Source organism: Kogia breviceps, chromosome 2, assembly GCF_026419965.1.
Source record: "Kogia breviceps isolate mKogBre1 chromosome 2, mKogBre1 haplotype 1, whole genome shotgun sequence".
In the NCBI taxonomy this organism is placed as follows: Eukaryota; Metazoa; Chordata; class Mammalia; order Artiodactyla; family Physeteridae; genus Kogia; species Kogia breviceps.
In genome coordinates, this window is record NC_081311.1 from 13,527,663 (window position 1) to 13,543,294 (window position 15,632).

General features: G+C 36.7%; 1 protein-coding gene across 2 annotated transcripts in view; it reads left to right on the plus strand.

Annotated features, from left to right (window-relative positions):
• PDZD8 (PDZ domain containing 8) overlaps positions 1 to 15,632 on the plus strand; it is a 90,201-nt gene that overhangs the window by 40,715 nt on the left and 33,854 nt on the right. For both annotated transcript variants that reach the window (XM_059051716.2, XM_067024567.1), the window contains one exon: positions 13,196 to 13,298. In XM_059051716.2, the coding sequence (XP_058907699.1) occupies positions 13,196 to 13,298 (103 nt within the window). The remainder of the gene's footprint in view (positions 1 to 13,195; positions 13,299 to 15,632) is intronic.

Genomic DNA, 15,632 nt, shown 5'->3' on the forward strand with positions numbered 1-15,632 from the left:
AAGAGTTCTCCCTTATTCCATAATTATCTATCATCAGCATGGACTCATGGATTCCTATTTTTTTCAATCACTATAATTCTTTACCATCCTTAATTATTTTGGTGCCTAAATTATCTCATATATGACCACTAGGAGCCTCTTCAAATAACCCTGTATTTTTTTCTTTGCTTTTCTTCTTTTTCTCCCCCACCCCTTTCTCCTCCCCACGCCCCTTCTCCTCCTTCTTTTCTTTCTTCTTTTTTTTCTTTTTTTTAGGTCTTCACTACTTTCTGGTACATATAACAAGCTGTTCCAGGTTCATTTTGTATCTTCCCCATCACAGTCCTAGAATCGGCTATTTTTCCAAAAAGCCCTGGTTCCTTTTAGTAGAGAATATTAGGAATCAAGATCTGGGTGTTGGGTATGTTCATTGCTACTTCATATATTCACAGGGCCCTTCAGTGAGCAGAGTTAGGAAATACATATGTGTAGACACTTGTAAACATATACATACATACACATAGATATAGTTTAGAAATCATGAGTTCACCTGATACTTCCAATTCTATTTCATCCTCATAGGGTTGTTCCTTGCCTTGGTTCTTCCCCACCTTGGTTCTTCCTCCTTTTGTATTTTTATGTCCCTTGAGCCCTGACTCCCAATAACATCAGCACTTTGACTCATTTGCTCAATCCTATACTACATCTCAGATAGTTTTGGAATTGCTTTGTCCCTACGTGAACAGAGAACATACTTACTAAAAGGAGTAAAAGATTTATTTGCAGTTCTCCCCTACCCTGCCCATTGAGGGCATGTGGTCATATACTGTATTCATAAATTAGAATAATTTTTCCCCTTTAGTGTGATCATGTTGTTTATTTGAAATGTAGTTGGGTTCATTTCAGTTTGCTCTGTTTCAGTCTCCCCCCACCCCTGCCTTTCTATCCTTATTGATTCCTATTTTTTCAGATGTAGAGCATTAACATGCTTCTATGACACAAAACTATACAAAAATATATACAGACAGCCCTTACTCAGCCTGGCACTGTGTTAACCAAAACCTTGTATGTCAGAACAGTGCAAAGCAGGGATACAGTTCTGATACGCAGTTAACATGAAGTGAGGACTGCCAGTACTATCATTTGGATCTTCTTTACTGTTTTTTTTTTTTTATCTAGTTCTGTCAATTAGTGAATGAAGTGTGTTTAAATCTTCAACCATGACTATTAATTTATCTGTTCTTTTGTAATTTGGTTATTAGGTGCATATTTCTTTTTTTTAAACATCTTTCTTTATTGGAGTATAATTGCTTTACAATGGTGTGTTAGTTTCTGCTGTATAACAAAGTGAATCAGCTCTACATATACATATATCCCCATATCTCCTCCCTCTTGCGTCTCCCTCCCACCCTCCCTATCCCACCCCTCTAGGTGGTCACAAAGCACCAAGCTGATCTCCCTGTGCTATGCAACTGCTTCCCACTAGCTATCTGTTTTACATTTGGTAGTATATATAAGTCCATGCTACTCTCTCACTTCGTCCCAACTTACCCTTCCCCCTCCCCATGTCCTCAGGTCCATTCTCTACATCTGCATCTTTATTCCTGTCCCATCCCTAGGTTCTTCAGAACCTTTTTTTTTAGATTCCATATATATATGTTAGCATACGGTATTTGTTTTTCTCTTTCTGACTTACTTTACTCTGTATGACAGACTCTAGGTCCATCCCCCTCACTACAAATAACTCAGTTTCATTTCTTTTTCATATTTCTTCTTGACATAATGACTCATCATTATGAAGGGAACCTCTTTGTCTCATAATATTTCTTGTCTTAATATTTATTTCATCTAATATTGATATAGCATCTACAGATTTCTTATTATTTTCATGGTGTATGTGTGTGTGTGTGTGTGTGTGTGTGTGTGTGTAGATATCTTTTTTTAACAACCTTTTACTTTCAATCTATTTGTGTCTTTATATTTAAATTGTATCATACGTCATAAACAGTTGGCTCTTGCTTTTATGTGTATAACAATCTCTGCCTTTTCATTGGAGTGTTTAGTTCCCTTATACTTAATGTAATTATTGATGAGGTTATGTTTTCAGGTCTCCCATATTGCCATTTGTTTTTCGTCTCATCTGGTTTTTTTTTCTCTCCTTGGTTTCTTTTCATCCTTCCTGTCTTGTGAATCAAATATTTTTTAGTATTCCATCTTAATTCCTTTATTGGCTTGCTAACTATAGTTTTACACTGTGTATATGGTTGCTCTAGGAATTGGAGTATGCATCTTTAATGTATCCCATATACTTAGAATATTGTTACTTAAGGTAAATTACAAGAACCTCATAATAGTATATTTCCATTTATGCCCACATCATCAGTGTTGGTCATATACAGCTATCCCCGGCTTTTTGAAAGTTCGCTTTACGCCACTTCACCTTTATGAAAGACCTACTTTAGTACCTGTTTTTGCTAACTGAAAGAAATTTGAAGAGGACTTTTACTTTTACAGAAGTTGAAAAGAGAAAATGTCATTCAACCTTTGTTTTGCAGCAAGCTGTTATAGAGGTAGCTGTGTACCCTAGCAGCAGTGAGAGTGACACCACCAAGCTCCTTCTCTGGGAACTACATTCAGCATCCCAGCATCAAGCTGCTGTAGCTTTGAACTGTGTCTGTGAACATCTGTGCTTATCTTGATTTATTTTGTGCATCCGTTAGGAAGATGTGTCCTAAGATAATTGCTTCTGCACTTTACACCATTTTTGCTTACAAAAAGTTTCATAGGAATGCTCTACTTTTGGATAGCAGGGGGAAACCTGTACATTACATTCATATGTTACTAACACATCAGTAGTGTTATTTTTAGCTTTAAACAGTCATATGTCTTTTAAAGAAATTAAAAGAAACAAATTTTTTTTACATCTACTGTATATTTAACATTTATATTGCCCTTCATTCCTTCCTTTAGATCAAAGTTACCATCTGGTATCCCATCCCTCCAGCCTCAAGAACTTCCTTTAGCATTTCTTGTTATTTAGGTTTGCTGGCAATAAATTCTGTTTTTGTTTATCTGGAAATTTATTTTTCATTCAGTTGTGAAGGATAGTTTTCCTGATGTAGACGTCTAAGCTGACAATTATTTTCCTTCAACACTTTAATTATTTCAATCCTATATTCTGATGAGAAGTCAGCAATCAATCTTACGGCTCCTCTCTACGTGCAATGTGTCATTTTCTGTAGCTGCTTTCCAAGTTTTCACTTTGGCTTTCAGTCCTTTGACTATGTCTAGGGGTAGTTTCCTTTGTTTGTTGTTAATGCTTCTATTTCAGTAAACTTCTTGGATATATGCATTAATGTTTTCAGTCAAATTTGGGAAGTTTGGGGGCATTATTTTTTTCAGATATTTTTTCTGCTTCTTTCTTTTTCACCTCTCCTTATGGGATTCCAAATTATATATATGTTAGGCTGTTTCATTTTCCCCATAGGTCCTTGAGGTTCATTTTGTTTCTTTAAACTCTTCTTTTTTTTCTCTGTGTTCTTTGGATTGAGTAATACTAATCTGTCTTCAAGTTCACTGAGGCTTCTGCTATCTCCAGTCTGCTATCTCCAATTTTTAATTTCATTTATTATGCTATTCAGCTCTAGAAGTTCAGTTTTGTACAGTTATCATTTCTCTGTTGAGAAGACCTATCTTTTCACTCATTATTGTGTTTTCTTTAATTCTTTGAACAAGATGTTCTTTCAATTCTTTGCGTATATATATATATTTTTTTTCTTTGAAAAAAATATATAAATGTTGCATTGAAGTCTTATCATCTGGGCCCATTAGGAGTCAGTTTTTATTGACTGCCTGTCCTGTTGACCATCAGTCATACTTCCCTCTTTTCTTTGATTGAAAACTGGACATTGCAGATAATGAGTTGTAGCAACTCTGTATTCTCTTATATTCTGAGGATGATTGATTTTCTGTTCTAGTGGGCAGTTAACTTGCCTATTTTCAAGTTGCAAACTTTGTCTCTGTACTCTTCCCACCCTCCCCATCTTCCCAGCAACAGTATATATTTCTCTTCTTCCTTTGTCTTCCTACTGCTGCCTGTTTAGACTGGTGCCCTAATTTTCCCTTCTTTATTTAGCAATCAGCCAAGGATTTGAGCAGAGATGGGACTTACCCTCTCAGTGATTTCTTTGTCTCCCCATAATTTCTAGCTGCTCTGCTGGCTCTGCTGGCTTTGCACTCTATCCTGATTCTTGAAACCCATAAGGCTTCAACTTTCTGCTGTTTGAACTATGCCACCATTTTCCTGCAGCCATAGCCCTGAGCTATGAAAACCCCATGCTAGCAGTTTGTACTCCTTGTTGCAATTTTATGAAATTAGACTGTCCTCTGGCTTCTCTCTGCTTTGGGAAGGTTTACATTGTCTTTAAATGTGTTTTTAAAATTCTTTTTATCCAGTTTTTATAACTGCAGTCTGTTGGAGAGTTTGTGTGACCACTTTACCACTATTACCAAAAGTACTGTTCACTTGGTTTTCATGTAGATGTTGTTGACAGGTATTGCTTTTGTTTTCCTGGTTGTTCTTCGTGCTTTTATGGGAGGATTTGGGGAGACTCAAAACCATGCTACCACCACTGCCATCCTTCTAGAACCAGAAATACATATTTTTACTTTGATTTTATAAGGCAAAGGAAAGGATTTAATTATGTGATTAAACTATTTTGAAATTAAATCAGCTGTTTCTTTTATAAGGTGAGGCAGCTTCAAGGTAAAAATTTGGTAGAAGGAATTAATACTTTAAGTAGCATTATATCCATATTATATAGTGAAATGTTTAGTTCTTCTATAGACAAGTCTGTTAACATGGAATTTTGAAATTCATTTACAAGATGAGCTGTTTTAGAAGTTAAAATCAAAGAAACATTTCTAGGTTGCATTTGTTTGTGGTCTTCCATTTATTTTAGTATTGAGTTTGATTATATTCACTTGTTTATTTTTGACTCAAGTGGTAACTGTTTTTTTAAAAATTTTATCTGAAGTAAATAAAGCTAAATATTAACTCCCCGCCACCCTGAGTAGTTGGTAAATGTGTGTTCCTTATACTCTGCATTTATTTTAATGTTTGACAGTTTATCTTTTTTAAAAAGAAAAAATATCTAGCTAAATTTGAATATATTTGGGGGCATGACTCTACAGATACGTCTGTTGTTACTAATAGCATTTACTTACTACCTGCAATATATAATATATGGTAGGTACTTTGCATTCATTATTTCAGCCCTCAGAACATCTTTATGAGATTAGTATTATATCCATTTTATAGATGAAGAACTGAGATCCGTAAGTTACTTGCCCAAGACCCCATAGCTGGAATTTGAATCTAGGTTTGTTTGACTTCAAAATCCTTCACTCATTCTATCTTCTTAGCGTTTTTTTTAAAACTTGTTGAAGAAAATTTTGGTTCTTAAATTTTTCGTATTATAAGTATATAAATTTTGGAAATTTTTTTTACTTATTTGAAGGCAAGTCATATTTTTTTTAAAATTACCTTTTCAAGAAGATCTTGGGATGTAGAAATGTACATTAGTAATGAAGCCTCATGAAGATAAAGGCTGAAGTTGTTTCCTTCATGGAGGAGAGATAAAAGGAAATTAGCTCAAACATGAGACATTTAAATTTGTGTAAGGGAAAACTTCCACTCAGAACGAATTACTTGGAGCTGTTGCTGAATGTTACTCCTAGTGGTGTTTTTTTTTTTTTTTTTTTTTAATTTATTTTGCGGTACAGCGGGCCTCTCACTGTCGTGGCCTCTCCCGTTGCGGAGCACAGGCTCCGGACGCGCAGGCTCAGCGGCCACGGCTCACTGGCCCAGCCGCTCCGCGGCACGTGGGATCTTCCCGGACCGGGGCACGAACCCACATCCCCTGCATCGGCAGGCGGACTCTCAACCACTGCGCCACCAGGGAAGCCCACTCCTAGTGGTTTTTAAAGCTATATAGATCTATAATCATAAAGGTCTGTCAAGGTTGCTTTTTTTTTTTTTTTTTTTTTTTTTTTTTTTTTTTTTTTTTTTTTTTTGCGCGGTATGCGGGCCTCTCACTGTTGTGGCCTCTCCCGTTGCGGAGCACAGGCTCCGGACGCGCAGGCCTAGTGGCCATGGCTCACGGGCTTAGTTGCTCCGCGGCATGTGGGATCTTCCCGGACCAGGGCACGAACCCGTGTCTCCTGCATCGGCAGGCGGATTCTCAACCGCTGCGCCACCAGGGAAGCCCTGTCAAGGTTGCTTTTGACTAGAAGAAGACTTTTCAGAAGATTCCAAATTTAGAGTTCATTTGTCCTGGGTTTATGTAGGTATTCTTTCCTCACCTCCTCTTTCCTAAGATTACTGTGTTGGAAAATAGTATTGTTTCTTTTGTAATTGTACAGGCATAGCTCCAGAACACCACAATAAAGTGAATATGACAATAAAGCGAATGACATGAATTTTTTGCTTTCCCAGTACATGTAAAAGTTATATTTAACACTATACTGTAGTCTATTGTGTGATAGTATTAAGTCTAAAAAACTGTACATACCTTAATTGCAAATTACTTTATTGCTAAGCATCATCTGAGACTTCAGCGAGTCATAAAATCTTTTTGCTTGTGGATAATCCTGCCTCGCTGTTGATGGCTGCTGCGACGGATCAGGGTGGTGGTTGCTGAAGGTTGGAGTGGCTGTGGTAATTTCTTACAATAAGACAACAGAGAAGTTTGCTGCATTGATTGACTTTTCCTTTCACAGATGATTTCTCTGTAGCGTGCAGTGCTGCTTGATAGCATTTTACCCACAGCAGAACTTTTTTCAAAATTGGAGTCAGTCCTCTCAAATCCTGCCACTGCTTTATCAACTAAGTTTATGTTAATAGTCTAAATCCTTTGTTGTCATTTCAAAAATCAGTTGAGTTTGCCATCTTACATGGGAATGATTCGTGGTGCCCCCAAATAATTATAATAGTAGCATCAAAGATCACTGATCATAGATCACCATAACAAATATAATAATAATGAAAAAGTTTGAAATACTCAGAGAATTAACAAAATGTGACACAGACGGGAAGTGAGCAAATGCTGTTGGAAAAATGGTGCTGATCGACTTGCTCGATGCAGGGTTGTCACAAACCCTCAATTTGTAAAAAATGCAATATCTACGAACTGTAGTAAAACAAAGAGCAACATGGGCTTCCCTGGTGGCGCAGTGTTTGAGAATCCGCCTGCCGATGCAGGGGACACGGGTTCGTGCCTCGGTCCAGGAAGATCCCACATGCCGCGTAGCGGCTGGGCCCGTGAGCCATGGCCGCCGAGTCTGCGCGTCCGGAGCCTGTGCTCCGCAACGGGAGAGGCCACAACAGTGAGAGGCCCGCGTACCGCAAATAAAAAACAACAACAGCAAAGCAAGGCACAATAAAACGAGGGTATGCCTGTATACCTCTACTGCTATTTCATACAGTAAAACAGCTGTTTTAATTCTTCTGATGTCTGAATTGTAAAAGAATTTAAGAAATTAAGTATGAACCCAGATGACATAAAGCCAACACTATGTTTTAAAATGCCACACTCCAAAATGTTTAAGTGCAATGTTGGCATGCTATATACTTATATATGATACTTTCAACAAAAGTGAACTGTAAAATGAACTGTGGTCAGAAAAATAAGAATTCAAAATAAAAATTCAAAAATCTGAATTTTCCCTCTCTTTGCACCATTATTCCATGACGGTCAATTAGTTCTTCTGATGAATTTATTGAAGATGTCTGAAGGTGATATTAAGATACACTGTTTTCAGAAATTGCTGTTTATATATGGATTGCATAGAAAGAGAAATTGAAGGCCCAGAGACAAATTAAGAGGTATTTAGGTTAAAGGTGAGGAAGTAAGTTCTTGAAAGACTTGTATTAGTAGAAACAGGAAGGGATAACTGGTATAACTAGGGTAGGATTTAGTGAGTGACTGACTTTATGGATGGGTATAGGTGGAAGAGGCAAAGGAATGTTAAGGATTTGAGTCTAGGAAAATTATGATCTCATTGACTTTGACTTGCTCATCAAGTATTGATTATTTTCTAATATTAGAGATATAAAGACCAAGACAAAGCTTCTGCCTTTCAGGACTAGTGGGGGAAATAGAGGTGCTTGTTTCAGAGGGAGATGAGTTTGACTTTATATGTCTTAAGTAGTAGGGCATGGTTAGATTTCCTTGTAGAAGTGTTCTGCAAACTTGACGGTTTAGACATGGAGAAGGAGAAAGACAGGGACTGGACATTATGTTTGGAGGTCTTCGTCATAGACAGGGAGAGTTAAGTCCTGGGTGGGGATAATTTCCAAGGGGGAGGAGTATAGACCAGAGGTAAGCATATATAGGAGGTCAGCCAAGTTTGATTCTTTTCACAACCCTTGAGTTGATATTTGACTCCCTTCAGGTGTGAGATTCTCCTTTCAAATTAAGTTTAATCATCCAAAAAAAGAAAAAAAAGATTTTTGGTTTTCACTTTTGATTATAAAAATGACTCTTATAGAAGGGTGCACAGGGACTTCCTTTCCTTTTCTCAGTGGTTTGGTCCTGAGTCATAAATTCTGTTTCTTGATAGGTGATGTTTGTGCTTATGCTCAACATGAGGTTTCAATATACCTTTGCCTTTAAAAAAAATAAACATTTTGAAATTGGAAAGAACTTTTATAGAGCTAATAGCTCTTTCCAGAGACAGATGTCTAAAGGCAATTTTCTTGCCTTTTTTGTTTTCAGTACAGACTCCTACTCCCTTAGGAAGTAGTAATAGTGGAAATGTATTTGTACTCATTTCTTGCTAATTCAATGTTTGTTGAGTGTTCATTTTACTCAAAATTTGTATTAACCAGTGACTGTTGCTACTTGTTTCTGGTGATTATATAATTTGAATGGTAAACCTTTGTTTAACTCAAGACTGAATTGTAGATATACAATGAAAGTGGATACTTTTGTTTTAAATGTTCTATGTAAACTAAAGCAAATGCCTTCTTAATTAACCCAGTTGGCTGGTACTAGTGGTACAGTGGTTCTGGCATTTCTCTAGAAAAATTATATGTTTTTCCAAATCAGTCAAGATATCAGTCAAGAAATCAGGAAAATGGGGGATACTATTATTATTCTTCTAAAATAATTAAATCTTAATCAACATAGAGTCATTAGTAGTTGAAGGAATCCACTGATTGCAAGTCAAAAGCAGGTTCAGGAAATGCTAACATAGGAATTATGTCCTGGGAACCAGATCTGGTGCTTGTAGGAGAGAAACAGTCAATCTAAGCAGTCAGTCTCAGGTATCTCTTTTTCCCTGTCTGTTGCTAATTGTGGGTCATTCTTGCAAACAAAATAAATATTAAGAAGTTTATTCACATAGTATAGTTTATACAGATCCTAAAAAATAATACTTTTTTTTAAAGAAATAAGTTTTCTAAGCAAAATAGATCCTTACTAAATTGGCATTTATGACACATGCTTTAGTGTAGTGTTGTTAGCTTTTCTAGAGTACTAGTAATGTTTGCTCAATTTTTCCAGATTATTCACCATTGGCTACGGATCTTTGTAACTACTTTAACAGAAGAAATGTAAAGAGTAGAAGTGAGTATTGTGGAGTGCTCTGACATAGAATCAGAAGTTGATCTAAAATTAGAATTAATAAAAGCAGTATCTATGTCAATGGCAAAATTAAATTCAGGGTAATCAGACAAAATATTTTCATCCTTAAGAAAAGAAATAAACATCTGAAGCAACATAGAGCCTAACAACCCAACCTAAAGGTGTTTTTGGAAGTACTTTTAATAGTTGATCAGTTGCTTTTAAAATGAAAGTCTTCTGTATCTGGAATATTTGTCACAAAACAAAGATCAAGGCTATCTGATAGGGCAGTTAATGTTTTATGTACTTTAAAATGTCATTGTTAAGAATGATAACTATTAAATGTTAAATATTTGTGGTATTTCAATATTATAAATGATTTTTATTTGGAACTTATTTTAAGGGACCCTTTTAATATTTTCTGTTATCAAATGTCAACATCAGATAAAAATCCATTTTATATTTTATTGAAATACATAATCTTATTGCAGTGTATTGATTCATAGTAAAAATAAAACAAGCATTTATTATTATATCTTTTTGTAACAAATCTCTGAGACTTTTGATATAACCCTAATGAACGCTTATTATTCTTTTTCTCTTTAAACAGCTTTATTGAGATATAATTCACATACCATACAATCTATCCATTCGAAGTATATGATTCAGTGTGTTTTAGTATGTTCAAAGGGTTCTACAGCCATCATCACAATCTAATTTTAGAACATTTTTGTCTCTCTCAAAGAAACTCCATACTCATTAACAGTCAATTCCTAATCCCCCTAGTCCTCCTCCCCCGGCCCTTAAGTAATCAATAGTCTACTTTCTGCCTCTATAAATTTGCCCATTTCCAGACAGTTCATACAGTATGTGGTCTTTTGTGACTAGCTTTTTTCACTTAGCTTGTTTTCAGGGTTCATCCATATTGTAGCAGGTATCATTACTTCATTTCCTTTTGTTGCCAAATAATATTCCATTGTATGTATATGCCACGTCTTATTTACCTATTCATGAGCTGATGGACATAAGGGTTGTATTCACTTTTTGACTGTTATGAATGATGCTGTTATGAACATTCATGTCAAGTTTTATATGAATGTATGCTTTCATTTTTCTTGGTTATTTACCTAGGAGTGGAATTTCTAGGTCATATGTTAACTCTATGTTAACTTTTTATGGAACTGCCAAAATATTTTTCAAAGTGGCTGCATCATTTACAACCCCTCCAGCAATGTGTGAGGATTCTAGGTTCTCCACATCCTCACCCATACTTGTTATTGTCTCTTTTTAAATTAGCCATCTAGTGGGTATGAAGTGGTATCTCATTGTGGGTTTGATTTGCGTTTCCTGATGGCTAATGGTGTTGAGCATATTTTCATGTGCTTATTGGCTTATCTTCTCTGGAGAAATGTCTATTCATCTTCTTTGTCCATTTTAAAATTAGATTAGGGCTTCCCTGGTGGCGCAGTGGTTGAGAGTCCGCCTGCCGATGCAGGAGACGCGGGTTCGTGCCCTGGTCCGGGAGGGTCCCACATGCCGCGGAGCGGCTGAGCCCGTGAGCCATGGCCACTATAGGCCTGCGCGTCCGGAGCCTGTGCTCCGCGATGGGAGAGGCCGCAGCGGTGAGAGGCCCGCATACCGCAAAAAAAAAAAAAATAAATTAAATTAAATTTAAAAAAAAATAAAATAAAATAAAATTAGATTATACTAGGTCCTTACGAGATACATGATTTGCACATATTTTCTCCCATTCTGTGGATTGTCTTTTTGCTTACTTGGTGGTATCCTTTGAAGCACAAAAATTTAAATTTCAGTGAAGTCCCATTCACCTATTTTTTCTTTTGTTACTTGTGCTTTTGGTGTCCTATCTTAAATCATTGCCTAATCCAAGGTCACAAAGGTTTGCTTTTGTTTCCTTATTAGACATTTAGGTCTGTGACTTATTTTGAGTTAATTTTTGTTGTACGTTTTTAAAATGTAAAAAAAGGTGTTATGAAAAATATAGAATGACTTATGATTTCAGGGGGAGATTCCAAGCATAATGCTTTCTTATTCTTGAATCCTGTAATATCTGTTGAGAATTTGAGAGCACTAGTTGGTGTATATAGCCTTCTCTGCATGACCGGAAAGGTCTTAAGGTAGTTTGCTCTTTTAGACACATGGTGGCAGCAGAGCTTTGATGAATGAAAATTCTCATTTTCCTAAACTTAGTATTTTACAATTATGAATCTTCTCAATGCTCTTGGCAGTAAATTATTGAGCAGTAAGTTTAAATTGCCTTTCAGATTAAAAATTATTTAAAAAAATTTTTTTTTTTTTTTCTGTATGCGGGCCTCTCACTGTTGTGGCCTCTCCCGTCGTGGAGCACAGGCTCCAGACAGGCAGGCTCAGCGGCCATGACTCACGGGCCCAGCCGCTCCGCAGCATGTGGGATCTTCCTGGACCAGGGCACGAACCCGTGTCCCCTGCATCGGCAGGCGGATTCTCAACCACTGCGCCACCAGGGAAGCCCCAAAATTATTTAAATTTATGAACTTTTTTTTGCCATAAGTTTATTCTGACTTTTCAAGTTATGAAGCCAGTTTGTGAGGTATGGACATGATTTGCTTGAGTTCTCCGACCTTAGGACACAATTTTCTCTTATTACTCTAAGGTCTTTTATCCACTTTTCTTTCATTATCTCACTCCTATCCCTATGATCTTTGTGTAGAGATAAAATAATAGAGTAGCAGTCAAAATGTTGATTAATGCTAAAGATAGTCTCAAACTTACTCCTAAAAAACATTGGCAGACTTACATTCTGACTTAGAAGATAGATAATATAGAAGTTGAGCATGTGGGTAACAGTTTTTTCCTTCAATAAGAAAAACTGCTTTATGTCATCTCAAGATTGGACCCAAGATTTCCTTTTTAGATCTGAATATTAAACAGTAAAATTAAGTGATATAATTATTCCTTGACAGTTATTTTTAAGATAATAGAAATAATAAACATTTATTGAGCACTGACTGTTTGCTAGACTGTATGCTAAATGCCTTATATGCATTGTCTTTTATTCTCACAACAACTCTAAGAGGTAAGTTTTATTTTGGGCCTGAATTTTCCAGAGGAAGAGATGGTTTTAGAGAAGTTAAATAATTTGCCCAAGGTCACATTAGTAGGTGGAGATGTACATGTATGTATATGTGTTCATAGCAACTATATTGTACTATTTTGTGTTTAATTTTTACAGATATGGTATCATACTGTATATATGTATCACTCTGCAACTTATTTTTAAAATTCAAATCTATAGCTGATTTGAAAATCTGTAGCTTTTGCTACTGTGTATAGATATCTGGTCAATTTGTTTACCTCATGAATAGATACTACTTTCTATTTCTTTGATTTAGCTGCTGAATAACAGCTTGTCCTAGAATTTCACCTAATTTTTAGCTTTACTTTTCCAGTAGAGGGTATACGAAGTGTTTAATTAAATTTTTTCCTCAGTTAACAGAGTAATTTATTATTTTTTAGTGTAATGATCAGCAAGAAAAAGTTTAATACGTATAATTGGTATAATAGTCCCCTTGTTTTATTTTATACTACAGGTTACTTATTTTTGGATCCTATGACAGAGAGGCAAATATTCATTGCACACTTGAGCTGAGCAGTGGCGTTTGGGAAGAAAAACAAAGGAGTTCTATTAAGACGGTAAAATAGATTTGCATAGCTTTACATCTGTATAAAGTTTATATTCTATAGGTGTTATTTTATTAATATTTCTGTATCCTAGAGTTATTTTTGGTCATATGCAAATAATTATGAATAGCTCTTATTTGTCTTGTTGCAATATATCCATAATAAAATGAATTATGTAAAACTATACTATTAATTGCTTGCATAAGAAACCTTGTCTAACTAATTTTCCTTTTATAAGTTTAAAGTTGTTTCATAGTTGTGGAATCAGAAGGAAATGATTCTGAACACCTTAGAAAGCATGTAAATTCAGAGCTTTCATTCATTCATCAGATATTTCATGAGCACTTACTTTGTATCAGGCACTGTTAGATGCTGGGGAAACAGTTCAAGACAAGAGACCCTGTTTTTGTGGTACTGTCATAGGGGAGAGGTTTGATAATCGTCTGCCTGTAGAGAGAAAGGGTTATAGGAGGATGGGGTAAACCTGAGAGATCAGATCAGTTAGGAGGTATTTAGGGGGAGGTGTTGGCTACTTTAACTAGGTGGTAGCCAAGGAAATGGAAAGAAGAGAATGGATTTGGGACATACTTTTTGGTGTGTGAAGGACTTAGAGTTCCAGTTTCCTTTTTGATCTCTCTCAAAAGAAACTGTCACCTAAATTGCAAGACTTTGAAAAAAATGTAAAGGCTTTTAAAATATTTTAAGTGCTATAATTAAAAATACACAAAAACAGTGCTTTACTCTCAACATTTTTTTAAAATTTTATTTATTTATTTTTGGCTGTGTTGGGTCTTTGTTGCTGCATGCAGGCTTTTCTCTAATTGCAGCGACCAGGGGCTATTCTTTATTGCTGTGCCACGGGCTTCTCATTGCAGTGGCTTCTCTTGTTGTGGAGTATGGGCTCTAGGCGCGCGGGCTCTAGAGCGCAGGCTCAGTAGTTGTGGCCCACAGGCTTAGTTGCTCCACTGCATGTGGGATCTTCCCAGACCAGGGCTTGAACCCATGCCCCCTGCGCTGGCAGGTGGATTCTTAACCACTGCATCACCAGGAAAGGCCCTCTCAACGTTTTTTAATTGGAGTTGTTTGGGTTCTTCGGATTCCTAAATGAGTAAAAATTGTCACTAATTATTATCTAATTTGTTGAGCTAATAACCAACAACCAAAGTTGAGTTGGTGTTTTCTGAATATTCTACATAGCAGTTTTTGTTTGTTTGTTTGTTTGTTTTTGCGGTAAGTGGGCCTCTCACTGCTGTGGCCTCTCTCGTTGCGGAGCACAGGCTCCAGACGCGCAGGCTCAGCGGCCATGGCCCACAGGCCCAGCCGCCCCGCAGCATGTGGGATCCTCCCGGACCGGGGCACGAACCCGTGTCCCCTGCATTAGCAGGTGGACTCCCAACCACTGTGCCACCAGGGAAGCCCCTGCATAGCAGTTTTAATAGCAGTTATATTATGCTTCTTGGAATTTGCATAAATCTAGTTGTCTGTTAAAGATTTTAGAGCATTTATCAAGATGTTGTCTACAGAATTTCTTTATTAAGCCCAGGAAGTTTCACAATGAAAATAGAATCCCAGAATTTTATGGCTGAAATAGGGAAGAAAAAAAAAATCAGTGTCCTAAAGGGATCCTCAGCCTTTTTTTTATTTTTTTATTTTTTTATTTTTTATTTTTTTTTTCTGTACACGGGCCTCTCACCGCTGTGGGCTCTCCCGTTGCAGAGCACAGGCTCTGGACGCGCAGGCTCAGTGGCCATGGCTCACGGGCCTAGCCGCTCCGTGGCATCTGGGATCTTCCCGGACCGGGGCACGAACCTGTGTCCCCTGCATCATCAGGCGGACTCTCAACCACTGTGCCACCAGGGAAGCCCCTCAGCCTTTTTTTTAAAGAAAATTTATTTAATTTACTAAGCATATACTGAAATATTGGGCTGGCCAAAAAGTTCGTTCGAGTTTTTTTCACACCATCTTAGGGTTTGGTAATAATAAAATTCCAAGAGTGCTTTTGGAACCCCCAGACCTCTCCAGAGTTGCTTTTAGTCTGTTTTAAGGTAAGATCTATTTAGCACGTCAGTAGTTTTTTGCAGGAATAAATTATAGTTGTGTTCTTTAAAGCTGTATGTAATAAGTTAGTGTTTAGCTGTTTCTATCACATTTAACTCTTTGTGGCAGTATAGCAAATCCTATGATTATTATTTGTAGCCAATATTTAGGAAAACTCTATTATGTCTTCATTATACTGGTGAATAGGTACTTTTGAACTGTACTACCTAGCTGTTTTATAGTAGTAGTAATGTGCTCTTTGGTATTTCTGGGATAGTCTGTTATTCTTCATAGCATTTTAAAAAATAG